This window comes from Athene noctua, chromosome 2 (assembly GCF_965140245.1).
Source record: "Athene noctua chromosome 2, bAthNoc1.hap1.1, whole genome shotgun sequence".
Lineage (NCBI taxonomy): Eukaryota > Metazoa > Chordata > Aves > Strigiformes > Strigidae > Athene > Athene noctua.
The window spans coordinates 36,109,146-36,128,951 of NC_134038.1; the positions used below are offsets into that span (position 1 = coordinate 36,109,146).

Consider the following 19,806-nt stretch of genomic DNA (forward strand, 5'->3'; position numbering starts at 1 on the left):
CCCAGCCCTCAACTTGCCCAGTGCATTTCTGTGGTGAGGCTCCATGCAACACCAGCTGTAATGCAGAGGCTGAGCTCTAAACATCACCAAGCCTGTTAGTCTGGAGGGTTTCCTGTGTCAAAGGACTATACTGGAGATACATACTATTGTGCAAAAGAAATGGTATTCACTGGCACAACTGTGACTACAGATTTTGCACGGAAGAGGAAGAAAAGACTGCTTTTACTGTTTAGACGCAACCTGGCTTCATGTTTTATGTCTTCATTTTGGTCTATTATCTCACTCCCATCTTTTTAGAGTACTGTAAATCTCCTTTAACAGCAACTGTGTTTCAAAATAGCACCCATAAGCCTAGGAAATCTACCTTCTTTGTGACAACTCACCCAACAATGAATGCCAAAGTACTTGACATCATTGTATAAATTTATCAGAGTTTTTCATCCACTGCAAAATGTATCTTCTTTTTTCTTGCACGCTAGATCGATGTTACAGCAGTGCACACCAGAGTCAATGGGCGTTTGCCTTTCTGCCAAAAACAACTCAGGAGACTTAGGTGAACATCCCTCTGGAGGGGGAATTTTCACTTTAGAGAAGTTTTAAAACAACAGATACGGTAGTACTAAAAAATAAACATTTTAGCAAAAATAGTAAAAATAATGTGATATTCTTCTGTACAGCCCTTAAGAAAACAGAAAGACAGCACTGTGGGGTTTTCCTTGACTCCTTTCTAATTGACTCCTTCATGCATGTATAATAGGGGAAATAAAACTGCATTTGTACAGGCATGGGAAATGAAAAGGGGAAATCCAGTTAAAAACCTCCATTCTTCTTTTGAGTTTTACTCATGTATCTCTGTGAAGGTTCAGTGTCATTTCTGTGCCCATAAGTGCTATTTGCCTATGACAGAGCAGTGGAGGAAGCGTGGGAAAGAACGGCTTCCTCCATTCATTGCTGCTCAGTTCGAACCAGGAACAATTACCATGTACGCTCCTGCAGGCAAACTGGTCTGTCACAGGGATCCCCCGGTCAGCATAAGCCTTTGAAGCACTGCTCCTCCTGACAGGACCACTCCTGAGTTCAGCCTTGTTCCCGAGGGGTAACGCTCCTTTTCACAGAACCGGAATACAGGCAAAAGTTCAGAGCTTCTGAAGGTTTTCTTCCCATCTTTCCTTTTTTAAGAGGGAGGGGGCAAAGGCATCAAACTGATTTGCAATTGAGCCTCCTGTTCACAGTGACTGACACGGGCTCTCCTGCAGCTTGCACGTGGACTTTCAGCTTGAGTTCACAAGCAGAAGACATCTGTGCCTGCAGTGCCCTTTGCAGCTGCACCGCGCCTTTCCAGAGAAGCCCCAGGGGAGGATGCCTCCATGAAAGATTGGCAGCAATAAAACCTTGCTAGCAACTGCACTCTGTTAACCACTTCTCTGTTACACACAGCCTCCTTCCTAGGAACTCAGGCTTAGGTAAGGGCTGGTTTTTGTTTTTAAATCAAATTAGGGAGGAAACAGATGATGCTGGAGTTACAAATGCTGAAGTCACATTAATGTGAGTGACGTATTGCTGAAATGTATCAGACACATTATCAGGGATTCAGTGCAATAATGGATATTTCCAAGATTAAGCTTAGGCTTTCAATTTCATAACCCCCTAAAGTAAAAAATTTATTTTCAAATAATGACAGAAATCAGTCTGAGAGGGAAGGACACCTGTGAACCTGACACACCAGATCTCTTCAAAGGAAATTCATTTGCTTTCAGGAAAGAAAAGCGAAGTATTTCACAAGAGCTTATTCTCCATACAGGCATTACTAACATCAGTGACACTATATTGTAATAAGACTTGTCCCACCATTCCATCACTGCTGGTGTTAACAAGTACTAAGAATGCTTCCTAAAGAGCACATCTATCCCTCATCTATTCTCCCTATAATACACTCATCAAGCAGATCATTCTTCAGTTCAAGACTTCTCATCTCCATTAGCTAGTTAAAAATCCCTCTCTTCATCATACTTATGTCATCCAAAGCTACATATAAAACTATGTAACAAACTGCATTGATTCTTCCTGAATTCAACAGCTGAAGAAGCTACTGAAAAGCTACGAGGAATCATTCACCATTTCACTGTTATTGCAGTAGCTGCAGGATTTTGGGTTAATTTTCCATATGCAGTTTGGAATGAAACCCATGCATAGTAACTTTCCCTCCCTCCCTCCCTCCCTCCCTCCCTCCCTCCCTCCCTTCCTTCCTTCCTTCCTTCCTTCCTTCCTTCCTTCCTTCCTTCCTTCCCTTCTTCATCTAGTGGTTTGTCAGAACTTCACATCTTCACTTTCCTCTCTGGGTGAGATTCCTCAGCTCATTTTTCGTGCTGCACCCACCTCCTCTTAAGAAAATACAGTCATGAGGAGAAGCAGGAAATTCAGTGCATAAGGCTAAAATGGGACCAGGGCACATAACCACTAGCAGAGTTGATGGAGTGAAAATATTTCTGGTGAAAATGTTTAATTTCTGAGTGCTCACTAGAATGTCCTAATATTTAGCTAAGGGGGCAGGGGGACTTTTTCAACAGTATCTGCATCTAATCCATACCCTAACCACTATGCCTATTAAGGGACACATGAAGAGAAAGGGCAAGCATTTACACCACGCTCTGCAATTTCTTAACAGGTCACTCCTTGCCTTATAAAACAACTTACAAAGTTTTTTTCCCTTTGTTTTACTATTTTGAAAAATCCACTTTTATGTCAACTTAAACAACATTTTAAAGACCCAGAGAAACTCAATTACTTAGCATTCAGTTCTTAGGACTTAGCTCATATACCTTCTAAAATAACTGGTCAGTTCTGTTCAGCTTTGTTTCCCGTATCACTTATTGACCTTTGATATATAATTATGTGAATAAACAGTAGAAGTGTAGGGATTTCTTATTCTATTTCTTTTCAAAAATAACTGGGACTTTTCTCAGTCTTTTATAATGAACTTCACTCTAGCATGAAACCACACCATACTTCTGTGTTCAACTTCAAGCCCTCCATGTATCATTTATCAAAGTAACAGAACACCAGTCCAGATTTCTGATCTTGTCTGGAGAAGCATTCTCTTTCCTGCCAACACACAAGTTGCTCATCAGAGTGATCCACAGGACCTCCAACCTCATGGTTTACCTTCTGAGGAACCAGCTCTCTCATGGACGTGGTGCCCCTTTCCTGACCTCAGCTAAACACTGTCAAACACAGCAAATTGCACTGCACAGACCTGCGGTTAGATAATAGAGTGTAAAATGGCATAGAAAATTTTCAATCATAAGATGAAAAAAAAATGCTTACCATATGCAGGTCATGGGCCAAAGGAAAGGCATGAAAAACCACCTGTGCTCAGTGTGAAGGGTTATGAAGTGTTTTGCCAGGACACAGGGTAAAACAGTAGAAGCATCTCAAAATTACTCCAAGCTTTTGGTCCTCATTTTGGATTCATGAGCATGGCCTACTTATCCTCTGAGCTTTAAGTGTTTTTCGAGCCATATGAGTTGGAGATGTAGAAGTGGCTAGTTATAATTCCTGCCACGATATTGAAATGGCTCGCCGTTCCTCCAATTACCTTATGTATCACCAATAAAAAGACCAAACTGTACCATACTGCCCTGAAGGGCTGTTAAGTACAGAACAGATTTTTGATCAGAGACATCTCAAACTTACAGCCTCAGCTCTAAATTATGTCTAAGTCATTTTTTCCTCCTGCTTCAATTGTAAAAAAGGCTGTAGGGTTCAGTAGAACAGGACTGGCTCATACCCATGTACTCTTTTCATATTAGATGTTTTGCCTTTTTGTGCTAGCAATGGTCTAAAGCACTTTGAAGTCAATGTCAGTGTTTCGACAGAATTCAGGGGCACTAGCCCAGTTTTTCTGTGCTATAATCTCAGCAAATGTATTTGTGTGCATGCATTTATAGGCCAAGATACTTTTGGAACAGTTTTTCCAAATGGCATGGAACACCACAAAAGAATTTATATCAAAGTTTTTAAAATATATGAAAATATAAAGTCTTTGTGAAAATAATAGAAATGGAAATTAGTTCCAAGATCTTTTCAGAACAAGCCTGTAACACTTTTAGAAGATCTCCTGTAGTCTGCAAAAGAACTACCCTAACTACTTTAATTTAGCAATATCCACTGATCTCTAGAAAATCCTCTCCCAAAGCCAAACACAATGGTAGATGCTGCAATAAAGCAGAACAGACACATCACCCGAGGAGCCTTCAGTAAGCAATCCAAAAGGACATTACAGTGCTTGGGAAAGAAACTGTGTGAGCATAGCTTGTAAACAAAACTTGATGCCATTGTTTGTCACAGAAACCCGATTGACTGAACAAGTACAAAAAATAGGACCATCTCAGAACAATACATTAAATAAAGGCAAGCTGGACTGTCTCAAAGCATGTCAGCAGCCACCCCTTCCAATGGGGCATTCTGCAAGTGGCCAGTGACACCCAAAACTGTCACTGCAACTTGGCTGTCCTTGGAATAACTCCAGTGTGTGCCATATCTGAACTATTTAAAGCACTGTCTAACCCTTGTGCTTGCATCAGGAGGGACCCAATGAAAGATGAGTGAAGACACTGAACTCTGGGTAACAAATGTGCCCTGGAGTTCTGCAGTAAAGTTTGTTACTGCCTTGGAGAAAAAAGATCTCCCTTTAAGAGCTGTTTTGTGAAGAACTTTGCTCCTGTTGGACTTTCATTTAGCTTGCCTTTTAGAAGCTAGAACAGAAAAGCTTAGATAATCCTGGAAAGTTTTTTCATTAGTCCAGTGAAGTGCCAGTTTTTAGGCAGAAGCTTAGGGGAACATAATACCATTTCCCACAAGCATCAGACATAAAAAGGGTCTCAGTGAGGAACAGACCTGAGCCTCAGAGACCAGGTAAGACTCGCCCAACATCAGGAGTTCACCTTGTCATTCAGATAAAAATTTCCTCAGACTTCAGGTTTGCATCCCGTGTTCTGGCTCCTGCTTTTCCCTACATTTAGAAGAAATCCTGTATGAATATTCATAACAAGATGACTTGAAAATTCAGCAAATACGATTCAGGCAGTTTGTAGGCACTTAAGTACTGAGAGAAAGCCACTGCTCTGATTACTTCCACCATCTCACACATCTTCTCATTGTGCTGTATTGTGAGCTAAAAAAAAAAAGGCTCAGCTGTCAATATTCTATATACCTACACATAGGATATGCATGACTAAAAGCTCCAACAACCCCAAACACAGATTTTGGAAATAAGGGCTAGTTTGTTAATATGTAGGCTTAATGTTTACAGTGCCTAAGTGTTCTTTTCAAAGACAACTTGCCCCTTTCCATTGTTGCTCAAAACCACTAGAAGACCTATCTCAGGTATGTTATGTGTAGTACTCACTCATAATGCCATAACATTCATGTGGAAAGAATACTGTACACTTAACCAAAAAACTTCAAATGTAGGGCTGTTGTCTGGGTCCCAACCGGTGCAAATCAAATACACTTAAATGGAAATACACTCACTTATCCCACCTGAAAACCTGGCCTTATGGCCTGCCTCCCCAAAGAGAGAGTTACCAAGGCATGTAAAGAGCAGGCTGCAGTGGCTTCATAAAAAGACTCTACTGGGATACCTTTTTGATCTCAAAGTCACTTTGAAACAGCTGTGCCAGTGTCACATGCTTGTTTTCAATATTCCCTCAAAGGACCTGGGGTTCAGTGCTATGCGTCAAATATTCACATATCTTCATCAAATAGGAAACTCATGAGTCTGCCATATGTCATGATGAATACCATGGTTTTTTTCTGAAATAAGTAACATGCAGAAATATCTTTGGCTTCCTGGTCACTTGGGAGTAGTTTTTTTCTCTTTGACATCTTGCAGCAAAATCAGACACTCAAACAGAGAGGCCAGTTTGCAGGTTATCGTATAGATTTGGTTTGCTCCCAGCTTTACAAAAGCAAGACAGACAGTATATTGTATATCCAGACAGTAAGTGCAGCTCTTTGCTTCCAACAGACCTGGATAATCCTTCAAATAATATCACCTTTACATCATTAAATTTATTAGCATATCTCCCTGACATCTAATTGTTTCCAAATATCTTGCGTGACAGAAGACAATGCACTGGCAGCTGCTTATGAAAACACAGAACGGAAATGCAACATTTTTAGGACATATGATCTGCCTCTGGGTGAAGGGAAAGGCACAACACCCTACTCTGTCCACTCAGGCATGACACAGCTTAAGTGACATGCCACAGCTGAAAATCCAGCTCATGAGATGCCTCTGACGTTACTGTGGGGCATGCTGTAATGCACAAAACATTACCATACTAACCAGAAATACTGCAGTACATATTTTAAAAGGTATACGCAGTTGATGCTGGTCTATACTCAATTTATAATAACAGGTAAAAAAAAAAATGGATCTGAGCAGTGGCAAACAAAGAAGGCATCGGAGAGGGCTGGGGTAAATTGGAATAATGCTCTCTATCCATTACAGCAAAGGATAGCTGTCCTCATGCAGATTGTACCTGCTGGTAATTCACTGTAATCTCATATATTCTAAATCCTAGCATGTTTCTCTGTGGAAGAGCTACTGTGTGATTCTGTTAATTGTGTCACAAGTGCGGGCACTCTAGTCAATAGTTTAAGACTTTGTTTTGCAAAATGTTATCGAGCAGATCTTATTTCCAAACATGGGGAATGGATTTCTCCAATTTTTAAAATAATTATTCTTGCCATTTTTTCCTCCTTTAACCACACTAATCATGAATCCTCTTTAATTTTCCTTAATGTATCAATAAAACCAGAGTTAGTGAAGCCCCTTATCACAGATCCAGGAAGGAAAGATCCTGTTCAGACAATGAACAGTGGTATTCCCTGGTGCCAGTGCTTGAAGCCAGCGATAGACTGTCTGAATATGAGTCACTGCATCTTTGCCCCTGGCACTGCTTCCAAAATTTCAGCATCTGATTTACTGAGAATTAAGTGTCAATAATAAACAGGTCAGTTTAAAGGGTGTTTTATTTATTCCAATAGTAACTTTTAGTAAGTTCTTTTAATAAGTTTACAGCAAGACCTTTCAGCACACCACAGATAAGATCTCAGGGCTCAGGGAACACATATGTAACTGAGGTATTCAACACCTCTGGAGCAAGACAGATCAGACGGTAGCTCTACTCCCATGATACTTAGGTGGACTAAAAATGCTGAATCATGGGTTACATGATACTTCATATAAAAAGTATAAGGAAGGTAAATAATCTTTTAATGACCAACTCAATAGTGAGCATACACAAGTTCTTAAAACAAAATCAATTAACTACTGCCAGTCTACTGTGTTCCTTGACATAATATCTATTGAAAAACAATATATTCACTTATCTTTCAAGACATTAAAACCCTTTAGTTATTAAATATGAATGACTAGGATCAAATATAATCTCTTTGTCTTACAGTCACATTGACTGACTTTATTGTTTAGTAAAAAAAAATAACTTCACCTTAAAAGCAAAGAGTGGTAATAAGTGTTCTGACCAGAAACGATGGTGAGAGGAAGATATATATTTATTAGCAGTGACCATCCTCTGTGCTTTACCACAACTTAGTTTCAGCAGACAAATGTCTTTAAATTATCGGGAGTGGCAATGCAAACTATAACATTCCTGGTAGCACATTCAGATAAAGGCTGGATTCTCCCCCCAAAATAAGTTGAAACGAGATCAAACAGAAGTTCAACCCACACATCAGCTAGAAAACACCACTTATCTTCAATGAATGTTATCATGCTCTGAAGTATACTATATACAATACAAAAACTTGTGGGAATTGAAACTGTACAAAAAACATTCCTCACACTCTAAAAAAGAGAAAGTCTTAATTCTCTATCGTCTTCATCTTTGGTCTACAGGTAGATGGGAGAGCACATAGAACGTAAGTTTTTGTAGGGAGAAATGTTAACAAACCATGTAAACTTAAACTGAGAAGAGGACATAAGCAAGAAAAGTGGTTTGTTCATATAACATAACAAAGGATGTAAACATAACAAAAAGTGTTTCTTTCCCTTGAATGCTTTAATATTCTTGGTGCAAACATTCAGCTGTTGACACTTTCCTTATGTGTGATAGCTCTTTGCAGTACAACCAGCCAGATTAACGTTTTCCTAAAGACCTCTGAGCATGTATGATGTGACCTTCAACCCAAAAAGAACCAGTAACTTACCATTAATTAGGGTTTGCCACTCAATGAACACTGTGTGACAATCTAAGAGATCATTTACAAGGACTTGCAAAGGAATACTGAAATGTCTTACATGACACTCTGCTCTGTTCTGAAGTTAGGCATAATGATTGCTAATTTGCACTTACCTGAAGGCATTAGAGTCAGTGTGAATTATATAACAAATACATTTACAGAAAATAAGAATCAGGCCCCTAACATATAATAGGTTAGGTGTGTCCTCTCTTGGCAAGTTATTGTAGCAAGCCTAGCCATAATGCACCTGGTATCTAACTAAATATTAGTGGCCTGAATATCCTCTTTCATGCTTCGTTTTTTTTGGGGGGTTTAATTTTTTTTCCCCAAAGAAATTGTTTCACCTAGGGGATTAGTTACTTAATGTAGCACACAAACTCCTCACTATTTCCAGTCAGGCTTGGGATAATTATACCTTCTGTAATCCACAGTCCACTAGTTACCTGATAAATTAGTGTGCTTTTCACAAAGGAGGAATACTCATGTTACAGTCAGTAATGCAAAGGAAAAAACAAAAACCACAAAACACAACAAACCCCAAGAAAAAAATAAATAAGGACAAATGACCCACGCAGTGAAACAAACAGAATTAACAAGCACACTTTCAACCCCATCAGCTTTCACATAACTTTAAAGAAGGTAAACCCCATGCTGCAGAGCCACAAAGGCCAGTATTTTATCCATGTACGTACATCAACATACATGGTTACGCAAAAAATCAAGGGCAGAGTGTGACTATTAATTTTTTTAATGACTTATTTTTACTACCTTTTATATTTGCTCAGATAATGGTCACACTGAGCTTAAAGCAAATATTCATGTGGAAACAAATGACTTGCACAAGCCCTGTAGAATCAATCCCAAGCAATTACTCTCTCGTTGTATCCAACGGGCCAACCTGTGATATAAAATACCAATGAAAAATCTGAGAGATATTTACTGATAATGCTACCGTAAGGCACTTAAAGTGCTCTTGCAGATTAAAAGTGATTGAGTCAGTATCAGACATAGGCTCTCCATTTCTCCTAGATACTCCACTTACTTCTGACCTCATTCACTCTATATTTATAGTAGATCATCTGCACTAGAAACATTCCATATTTATCGAGGATTTAGTCCAAATGAGATTCATCAATATAAAACAAGTGTGCGAAAGGAACCAGATCCCTGTATTCTATAAATAAGAATGGAAGGAAGACCTCATGCATTAATACTTTGAAAGAAACATTAAATTTATGGGTTCATTTCTTTCACGGTTGTACCAAAGTAAGGTTCCTCTGATTTTAAGGGCACTGCACAGAACAATATAATACAGACGTAGTTAAAAAGGCATCAGCTCAGCTAAATTCATTCTTAGTATCCCAGTTCAACAAGGTGCTGAATTGTAAGCACTTATGCAATCCAGCTGCAGTCAATTCACATCCATTGAAATCAGTGCTCATTGTGGTATCTGGTGAGAACTTTCATACTACTGATAGCTTGGTCAGAGCTGCTGCTGCTCTAAGGAGGCTGTTATAGGTCCAGCAACTGCAATTAGAAGACCAGATGATGACTGGTTTTTACTTCCTGGGCAAAAACTCCAAGGTGAAAGGCAAGACTCTTCTGGAGAAAAATGGATGTATGACAACCCCACTCTGGAGAAGGTCTATTCTGCTTCAGAACTCTTTGCCATAAAGTTTCAAAATACATTTTGGTTTTGGTTTTGCTTCACTGTACATTAGTAAAATAAGTTTTTCCAAATGGAGTTTTCACAAAACACTGGTCACACAATAAGTATAAATAAATTCCTGGTCTAAAAACTCAGATGTTACTCTGAATTGAACAATGCCAGACCCTCATGAAACTCCGTGGCTTGGGGACCAACTTCTCTGGGATGCAAAATACACAAATTTCCCATTCTTCCTAAATCCCAGCATGACTTTTCATTTTATATCACTGGAAAGGTCTGAAATGGTAGAACTTCTGGACATCTTTGTCATAATCCTACTCAAAAAGCTTATGAATGACACCGAAAATGGAGGCAAATCTGTATTCCTTAGTTAAAACCACTACTGAATTCACAGAAACCTTTGCTGGGGTGAGGACTAAGCAAGAATTGCTGTGCCTAGAATATATTCATTGGTGACTGAGATGAGGTGCATGTCTGAATTTACTAAAATTAAAAAACCCTCACATAGTAAAGTGTGTCTGTATTATCCTTTCTTACTAGCTAGCCATAGTTTTTATTTCATGCCACACATCCTTCTTGCTCTCTCCTATTTATTGTCATAGATCATGTAAAAAACCTGCTGCTTATACACTGTCACTTTGCCATGTCTCACCTTGCTGTAAGTGAAGTCAATGGCAAACCTTTGGTGACCTCAAAAGGAGCAGGATTTGTGTTCAGATGCCTAATCCAAAGTGGGACTCCCCCTTAATTCAGTAAGCTTTGGATAAGACCTAGAAGAGATCTTAGCAGAATCAAGAAGTGGCAAGACACAGCCACATAACAAAACCACACCTGAGTGTTTCTCTTACATTCCTAATATTTTATGTGAAAGGGATTAAAAAGCAAGCTGTTCCTGTCAACTGCTTGGGTGCTACACAGGATCTGAATTATTGAACAGGTATCTGTAGGATAGCTATGCACGCTGACATGGTCTCATCCCTTTCTATAGAAGTTTGAAAGGAGGCAAATACTGGAATTTGAGGCTTCATAGCAATACTTCCTCATTTGGTTCCCAACTTTCCACTCTTGAAATTCCACCATCCTTTCTAGTCCTGCTAAGAAAGAAGATGGTTCTGCCTCTTGTTTCAGGACAAACTAGCAACTTATCACATAACAGAACAAAAGACGAGAAATCTGAAAGTGATGTCTTTCAAGCACTTCAGATGAAACCTTGCCACAGAGCCTAACAGAGTCTGTGATGGCTTCGAACTGTTTGGAAGTACATCCAACTGATTTGTGCATATCTTGTTTTACATGCAGCTCTGCTTGTTTGCTTATGTTCCCCAATTCTGAATGAGCTGTGACAGTTTCTGCTCTCCTTTATGTCATTCATCCAAGTTTCTACAGCCATCTTTGAGATGCCATGGGTGTATCTGACTACAATTTTGACTGAAGGTCGCTAGAAAGAGAAACCAGTGCATTTAAACAGAAGGCAATTGAAATAATGAAACCATTGCAACAGGTATACATGTGCAGTGTGAAACTTTATCAAGAAAACATAGAACTACAACATTCAAACCAGGAGATGAGGGAAAAGGGAAATGGAAGGGTAAAAAATAAATATTTAGACATCTTGGGAAATGAAAGAAATGGCCACTTTCATTTGCAAAATCTGAGGAGAAATCTGGCCTGAGTGGCCAAAAAGGGATTTCTTTAAAAGGTCAGAGTTGGCCTAACTCCCTTCCATGATGAGGCACTGTTAAGCCACTAGAAGAGTTTGACCAGTGGCGAGCACTCATGCAAGCTTAACTATCCTATATTTCCGCATTTATCCACCAAGTGAAAGAATGAATGCAATGCACAGGCAAAGAACCTAAGAATCTGTATTTTAATTTCACTCTATTCATCTGTTCCATCTTACTGAGTCAACACTGTTGACTCCTGCCTAGTCACAGTAAAACATTAATTACGCATATGTCTCAAGTCCTATAGGTAATTGCCTTATTTTCTATGCTAAAAAAAAAAAAAAAAAAAAAAAAAAAAAAAAGAGCAAAGATTCCACAAACACTTGGGTTTTCTCTCCCCTCAAGTCTGCCTGCCAGGTATGGTGTGGGATGTAACTGAGGCAGCACCTGTGGCCGGGCGATCTACCAGCTTGCGTGCAGCGTGTCCCAGCCACGTGGCTCCATGAGGAGAGGTCTGCTACAGACCACATCGGTGATGTTTCAAGCCGTGCAGGATGGAGAAGCTGGTCCCTGACTCCTGCAGGCTGTGTAGCAGCTGTGTCACAAAGTGCCAGGGGAGCTGATGGATGCTAGCTTGTACCAGGGGATCGCGGTGTGTAACACGGCCTCCCTGAACCCTTTTTGGCACAACTTATACCCATCTGCTTCCCCTCTGCTCCTTCTCCTGGAGAGGAACATATGGCCCAGAATATGTATCTGAGAAGCAGAAAATGTATTCACATTGTTTTCTAAAATATTCTGAATGCCTTCTTTTTTCTCCTATAAGCTTTTATTCCAGTTATGAACCTTATATTCTGGCACAATAAATAACTTTTTTACAAAAGTAAGTCCTTGCTTAGACAGTTAGGCAGCCCACAACGAAAAGCTGACATTAAAAAAAAAATGTGTATTGCACCTCAATAGTAAGAAGTGGCTATTGCCAGAAAAAACTTTGCCAGGATTCTGTTTTTTGTCCATTCCACCATCGTATTTTAATACTTACCTTAGTCCAATAGTGTTGCATCCAATAACAAATCAACAACAGAAGAAAATAAAGCCACAGTTAAGCTTAACACCAAACATCTTTGCCCTGAGTGGTTCAAACTGGAAACAAGCTTCCATGATTTACCACACATTAAATAGTACCTCACATCACAAACAGAACAGTGAAGTTCTTCAAGAAGCAAGGAAATCTTTCTTTTAAACAGAAGTACCAGCATCTGTGTGTGCAGTCCTGCTTCCCTAACAAGGGTAAACTTTCCCACTGTATCAGTGAGACTCTACCCAGCTTAGCTCTTTGAAGACAGCAGTACTGGAACAAGACCATCTGAGTGTTTCCTCATTTCTGCCTGAATATATACAAATTTTACATATATGTATGTATGTGTGTGCATATATACGTATATATATCTACTTTTTATACACATATGCATGCAAACATATAAATATACATATGTGTATATATATATGCTTTGATATTTTAATACTTTTATACAGAACACTCTAATTCTTGGTCGCAAAAATGTAGTTTAAGAGAAAACATACTGAAATCCTTGCCCAATGTGAAACCATGCCAGATAGCAGCTGTTGACACTATTCTTTGATAACCTATCCAGCACGCCTTATGCGACACTGATAGCACACCCAGGCAATGCCTGTAATAGGACAAGCAGCGAGACTGAAACGTCTGCTTCTCATAACCAAGTGCTCTTCTAAAAAAAAAAAAAGTAGGTAGTGTTCTCTGGCTGTATTTTCATTGAAGCATTTAATATAGAGTCCATTAACAATCACGCAGATGTTTCTGATTATATACAACAAAAGTAAAGTGTAGCAGTTCCCTAAAATCAGCTGAAGTCAACAAGATTCCTTCTGCTGATTTCAGAGGGGTTTAGGACATATTTGGGTGTGTTCACTTCATGATACGTAGATTTTTCGATTTTTCTTTTTTCTAAGTATTTTAGTGAAAGTTTTTGATTCTTGCATGTAAGATACATGTCTCATGAAACTACTTTCTACTGTCTTTGTGTTAATCCTACTGTTTATCCTACCTTTGCTGCCACAGATGAGTTGGGTTTCTCCAGCAAGTCCCAGAGCTTCTTCCTTTTCTCTGGGCAGCAGGTATTATCAAACTCTTCCCCTTCTCTCTCCCGCAATGTCTCTGCCTCTCTCCTCAGCTCCTCATTCATCTGCTCTTTCTTTTGATGGTATCTTGCCTGGCAGCAAGATTCTAAATATATTTCATCAATCCCCCAGTAATCAAGCTCCTGGCCAAAGGAAAGAGCACACATTTCTTCCATCATATGTAGTTTCCCTGTCCTGTAGAAATTCAAAATGGAAGTGAAAGCCCCTGGGTGTCGATCAAAAAAATACTCGTTTTCATTTAGATTATAGTCATCACATACTTCTAGTAGAGATTCATGAGTATTGCAGTCTCTGAGCTTTCCTAATCGTGTCCTTGGAAGTCTGTCCAAAGTCCTCCACAGCACTTCATGGTTGAGCCCACCAACATTTATTTTAACTCTCCGCGAGCAGGCTTTGCTCCTAATGATCTCCACTGGTTCTGGAGGCAGAGAAAGGGTAGACCTTGAAGACTTTTTGCTGATCCCTGGTGGAGCCTTCTCAGCCATTCTGAAAAATATGCAGTTGTAACACCAGAGTCTTTAGGGGAGTGAGCTTGGAGACTAGAAATATTTGGGCAGAGTCCTCTTCAGATAGACAGCTCCATTCCTGAAGCTAAAAAAAGACAGAAAATTAGAATATCGCAATGTACAATATATTCCCCAATCTCTCTCCGTCTCTCTCCTTCCATGCTTTCATATGCAGATGAAAATTTAATGATGGCAATTTGCTCTTTCTACAGTGAAATTCTTTTGTGGTAGTATACAGAACCACTGGAACAACTGGAACAGACAAGAGCACTGTGTTTAAGCAAAGGAAAAATTCACTGGAATTTCTGCATTCATGAAAACCAACTGTGACAGTTTGTACAGAGGACTTGGGGTTTTTCTGTTTTGTTTTTTTAAAAAGCAGTTTCTGATGCAGACATGTTAGCTTAATCTGACTACTTACCAATTAATTTGTGAGGTGTGCTAATGGAAAGATTGTAGGATATTCATAATAAAAAAGTGAGACAGATGCTAGCTTCCCTTGTATTGAAAAATTCGAATTTGGGAGATACTGAAACTGAATAAAATTATTACAGCATATCAAAATCTCCTGTGAAACCAAATTGCTTCCCTTCCTCTCCCAATTGAAATATTGATTTGCTGTATTATTTCATGGCCGAATCTCACTCACCAAACAATTCAACTGCCATCCCAACAGGTCAAATTTCTAGCACCAGACAGTGCTGATTTCTTTACAAACAGGTCAAAAGAATACTAATACTTCTGCAGCCAACTGACCAGCAATACGTGCAAGTGTAGGCAAGTACAGGCAAGGACTGTGCATACCATTCCCTGGCTCCTGAGAAAGGCTTTTCTCTGCCCCATTTGTTCACCTGTTAAGTTGCTGCAGGGATATGACTGTGTGACATCAAGCAGAAATCTCGATTTTAATAATCCACAAGTGCATCCTCACTCACTGTGCGTAGTGATTCAGTGCACTCTGAAGTGCAGCTGTTCATCACAAAATTTGGAATATCAGTATCAAACAGGAAGGACACCCACCCACCACCTCTACTATGGTCAGTTATCTGACACAGTACTTAAATAATAACTTAACAATGGCATCATGGCCCAAAGAGGAGAATATTAAGAATGCTTAGACAAGCTTCTCTTCCAAAGTAGGAAAGTCCTTCTCAGTAATTTTCCTGAGTTGACATCTTCTCTTCCCATTCTCTGCAAATCAACAATTCAAAAGCCTGGTCTTCTTTGTGGAAGTGAAGTAACTCCAGCTTTAAAACATTATTTGATGTGAACAAGAATTTGATCCTCTTCGAAGAGTAAGCATGAAGGTTCTAATGGGAGGGGTTGTTACCTATAAATATGTCAAGGGTAAACACCAGGGAGGGAGAAGAACCATTTGTACTGAAGGACCATGATGGCACAAGAACCAATGTGTACAAACTCACCATGAAAAAAGGTGGAAATTTGAAAGGGAATTAGAAGGTCACTGAGACCAGATCCTCACCTGATCAGTGGGGATCCAGAATAATCCCTATCAGGGAAAATAAATAATTATTTCAGGGTGTCATCTGACATGCTTATGACAGTGTTGACTGTGTTGCTAGTATAAAATTAAAATTACTAGACCTCATTATAGCTAAACTTGAAAAGTTTCTCCACCAACAGATAAAGTAATAATACGGCTCAGCCATTTATGATACAGGTATTAACAGTCTTCATGTCTGAAAACATCAGGGGAAAGGAAAATTACTCATCAGAGTAATATTTACATTTACAGATTTTTTTTTCTGTTGAGTGCGTAACTCACTGTCTTGTTAAGCCCTATGATGGCAACATCCCAAAACACCACCATGTTAGCAATTTCACTGTCAAACTGAACCTACTTCAAAAACACAAGGGCCAAAATATTATGCCTCTTCCCATCTTGTCTCGAGCGTTGCACTGTAAAGCTCTCTCCTGATGCCCCAGTACAACCCAGAGCACCTCTGTGCCTATTTACGTAAGGGTTTAAGCCTGTAACATTTACCTTCATTCATGAAAAAGATAATCTGATAACTTCACTTGCAAAGATAAATATCGTATCAAAATCAAATCCCTGACATCAGTAGTTTTACATAATAAATATCCCTTTCTGTTGTGTTATGTGTTTTGCTTTTTTTCTTCTTCACCTTAGCCTGATTTTTTCTCTCCTCCTCATTGCCTTAGATGCAAGGGGATGATGGAGGGACTTCTTAGAAGGGAGGCGGCACTCAAGTCTTTGCAAGGTCTTCTCACTTAAGCATCTCCTAGTGGTCTGAGATGCAATTATCAGACATAGAGGGAATCACATAACACTAAGTAGTTATGAGAGGATGTTTTTCCACAGAGGAAATATTTACAACCTTTTTCAAAAAAATCCTTTTAGACTTTAATGCACAATGATGTTTCTCCTTTAAAGGCTGCCTTACATAACAAAATACAAGACTTTAAGAAATTCAGAGAGAGGTTCTGTCATTCTCCATGAAATCAGTCAAGTCTTCAGGCAATTTTTACAGACATTCACTAGTTTATTTGCTATTGAAACTCCGGGATTTCTTCTTTTTTTAATTAATGTGTACCCTAATATTAGCAATACCAAGTAAAACACAGTAGAAATCAAGCAGTTGATTTCATTGATCCTAGGTTAACCACATCGTCATTTGCTCTTCTGATTACAAAAACTAAAGATAAGCAAGACTATGCATTGTTTCAACTTCTATGCAATGCAGTTAGTTACCACACAGACTGGTCTAAAGCTGATAAAACATTTTCTGATTTGTCAGTATAATTATTGGCTGCATCTTCCTACCTGAGAAAACATGGCTTTTCTAAAAAGTTTTTAAAATCCTGGTGAACTGTGGTCATACTGAAGTCAGCAGTAAAACACCATTAAGATTAGTGTGGAGAAGACTGGATTCAAGGTGCTATGTAGTACGTATGTACCAAGGGATGAACCAGCATTCACAACATGTAGCACTCTGAAAAGATCAAAAATAAAAAAGCATTTTTCCAAATGAAGAATCTTGAAACATGAGGGATATTTTTTTCTTTTTTTCCAAGCTCCTTTCATGGAAATATATACAAGCAGTGGACTACATAACTTAAAAAAAAATAAAAAAAAAATTAGTTCACTTCCTAAGTGCCTTTCTTCACGCCTTCTTTTGTTTTCGGCTGATAGTTTTTTAAACTGCTTCCTGCACAGCTTTTCCCCAAGCCTGGACTATAGAGCCTGTATTTAACCGTACCTTTAACAAAAACTTAATCAATAGGCTCTATTTTAGCTACGTAGCATTTTAAACTTTATAAGCCACGTAATAAATTTCACACAAAATCACCAGATCTTTCATTATAACAAAATTATGCGAGAGGTTACCTTTCCAGATTTTAGCTACTGCAACTAACTCTTCAGACACAGCAATTTTTGTCCTGAGAAGGCTTAAAATATTTTTCAGTTTAGTTTATTGCCTTAACCTTTTGGCTGTGTGCAACTCCACCATGTACTTCATCCACAATGGGCTAGTCAGAAACGCAACGACCCCTCAGCAGGCAGGCAAAGCCAGCCTGCTGCTCAGCAGCACTGCTCAGCAATCAGTAGAGAAAGACACAGATTCTAACCATGGATATATACGAGCAACTGCAGATAAACCCCATATTCTTTCCTTGCAATAATAAAATGATTTTGTAGGAAAATACCTGTAATATTGTATAAAACTTCAAAATCCAATTCTTTGCCTTAAATAAAAGTTAAAACTGAAAAGACTACTACTCAAAAAGCTAGGGAAAGCCAGAACGAAGGTTAAGTGTCTTCCCCCGCACCATATGTTTACAGCTTTTAATGGTGTGATTCCCCACATACCAATCACTTCTGCTTTAAGTGAACGGGTAATTATTCACCATTTCTTTTAATCTTTCTCATTCACTCTTTGGCCTCTGATGTTATTTAGCATGTCCTACTGCAAACTCAACACTACATGCAAAGTGATGAATTTCCCTCAGGGAGCTCTCATTATGCTACCTGAGCACTTCTAGGGTATCCCAGATTCTCCCTTCTCAACATCATTAGGAGGGCATTATTGCCATTGCTTTATAAGGGAGAAATGAAGGTCACATATGTCTGAAATATCCAATAATTTTGGCTGCTCAGATTAAGATAGCTGCTTTTTACAGAGTCCTGAGCATTTTTATCACATCTGATAGGCATGTCTACGTGAGCAGATTAAACCCTTAGACAGAGGAACTCAGTTGCTTGTGCCATCACATTGCCAGAGCATCACCTGGCACAGCGCAGTTAGGACTCTCCCAAATAATTTGCAGGGATGACTGGAAAGTCAGCATGCTTCAACGTCTGCTCCTAATAAGTGATTTGTTCACAGCCATCTGCTTTGGAGCCTAGGTGAGTTTAACCCCATGCACAGAGGTCACCATGACAGTTGGCCCGAGCAGCATCAGCCCCTTCTATGGACTCCATGTGCAAGACCTCATTCCAGATTCACATCCAAGATACTTTTGCATGCCTTAGTCATAAACTTCCCTCCCAGTCTTTGCCACACAAATTGTGCCAAAGAAGGTGGAGATGCTACACTACAGATGCAGGCTTCACTGCTGGAGGATGTCCTCCCTATGCATTTAAAGCACTGTGAGGAAAAAAGTACATGGTACGTAAGAAAATGCTGTATCATAAGGCCCCCAGAAAAAGGGAGCAAATTTGCTTTGTTCTGACTTTTAGGAGACAAACAGAAGATGTCCTTCTGTCAAAATCTGTCAAATTGTTTGCAAAAAAATATTAATTAATTTCCATGCCTTGGAAACAAATGGAAGAAGTTCCCAGAATTTGTTGAAAGTCTGTCTTCAACATTTTTTAAACAAAATCTAGATTTCTCGTTCTAAATGTACTGATGTTTAATTAATTTTCTGAAAGGTTAAGAAAGCTCTGCATCAAAATGAGATATTTTGAAATCACTAGCCAAAATAATTTTGGTGATCTCAATATATTTTTTTTCAAGTTTGGAAAATCTAATTTTTCTAAATTTTTTCTTTTTCCCAGGCAAAAGCACTCACTGAAATCGAGAAAAATCTGGACAGATAATTGCTGCATTGACAAGTTTGATTATTAAAAAAGACTTATTAAAGTGTGACAAAAATCAGATCTGCAGGCTGTATGTAATGCAGATATGTAAGCCTTTCTGGAAAAACTAGTGTTAGCTTTTGTAAGCGTAACAACAGGGGAAGTTCATTAGGGAAAGGTTCTTCACTGAGAGTGTGGTTGGTCCCTGGAACAGGCTCCCCAGGGAAGTGGTCATGACAGCAAGTCTGTCAGAGTTCAAAGTGTCTGGACAATGTCCTTGGTCACAGTTTATAGTTTTAGGTAGTCCTGCAAGGAGCAGGGAGATGGAAGTTGGACTCAATGATCCTTGTGGGTCCCATCCAACTGGAGATATTCTGTGATTCTAAAAAGCCTTAGAAAGCCTGTGACCACCTCAGCGTCTGACTCTTAGAGCCTATAACCTAAGATACAGGAAGT

At 39.1% G+C, this 19,806-nt stretch overlaps 1 protein-coding gene across 1 annotated transcript in view; it reads right to left on the minus strand.

The window, feature by feature from the left end:
* The window catches only part of KCNB2 (potassium voltage-gated channel subfamily B member 2), a 201,977-nt gene that overhangs the window by 172,194 nt on the left and 9,977 nt on the right, over positions 1–19,806 (minus strand). The window contains exon 2 of the mRNA XM_074898844.1: positions 13,689–14,373. Within this exon, the coding sequence (XP_074754945.1) occupies positions 13,689–14,267 (579 nt within the window). The 5' untranslated portion in view covers positions 14,268–14,373. The remainder of the gene's footprint in view (positions 1–13,688; positions 14,374–19,806) is intronic.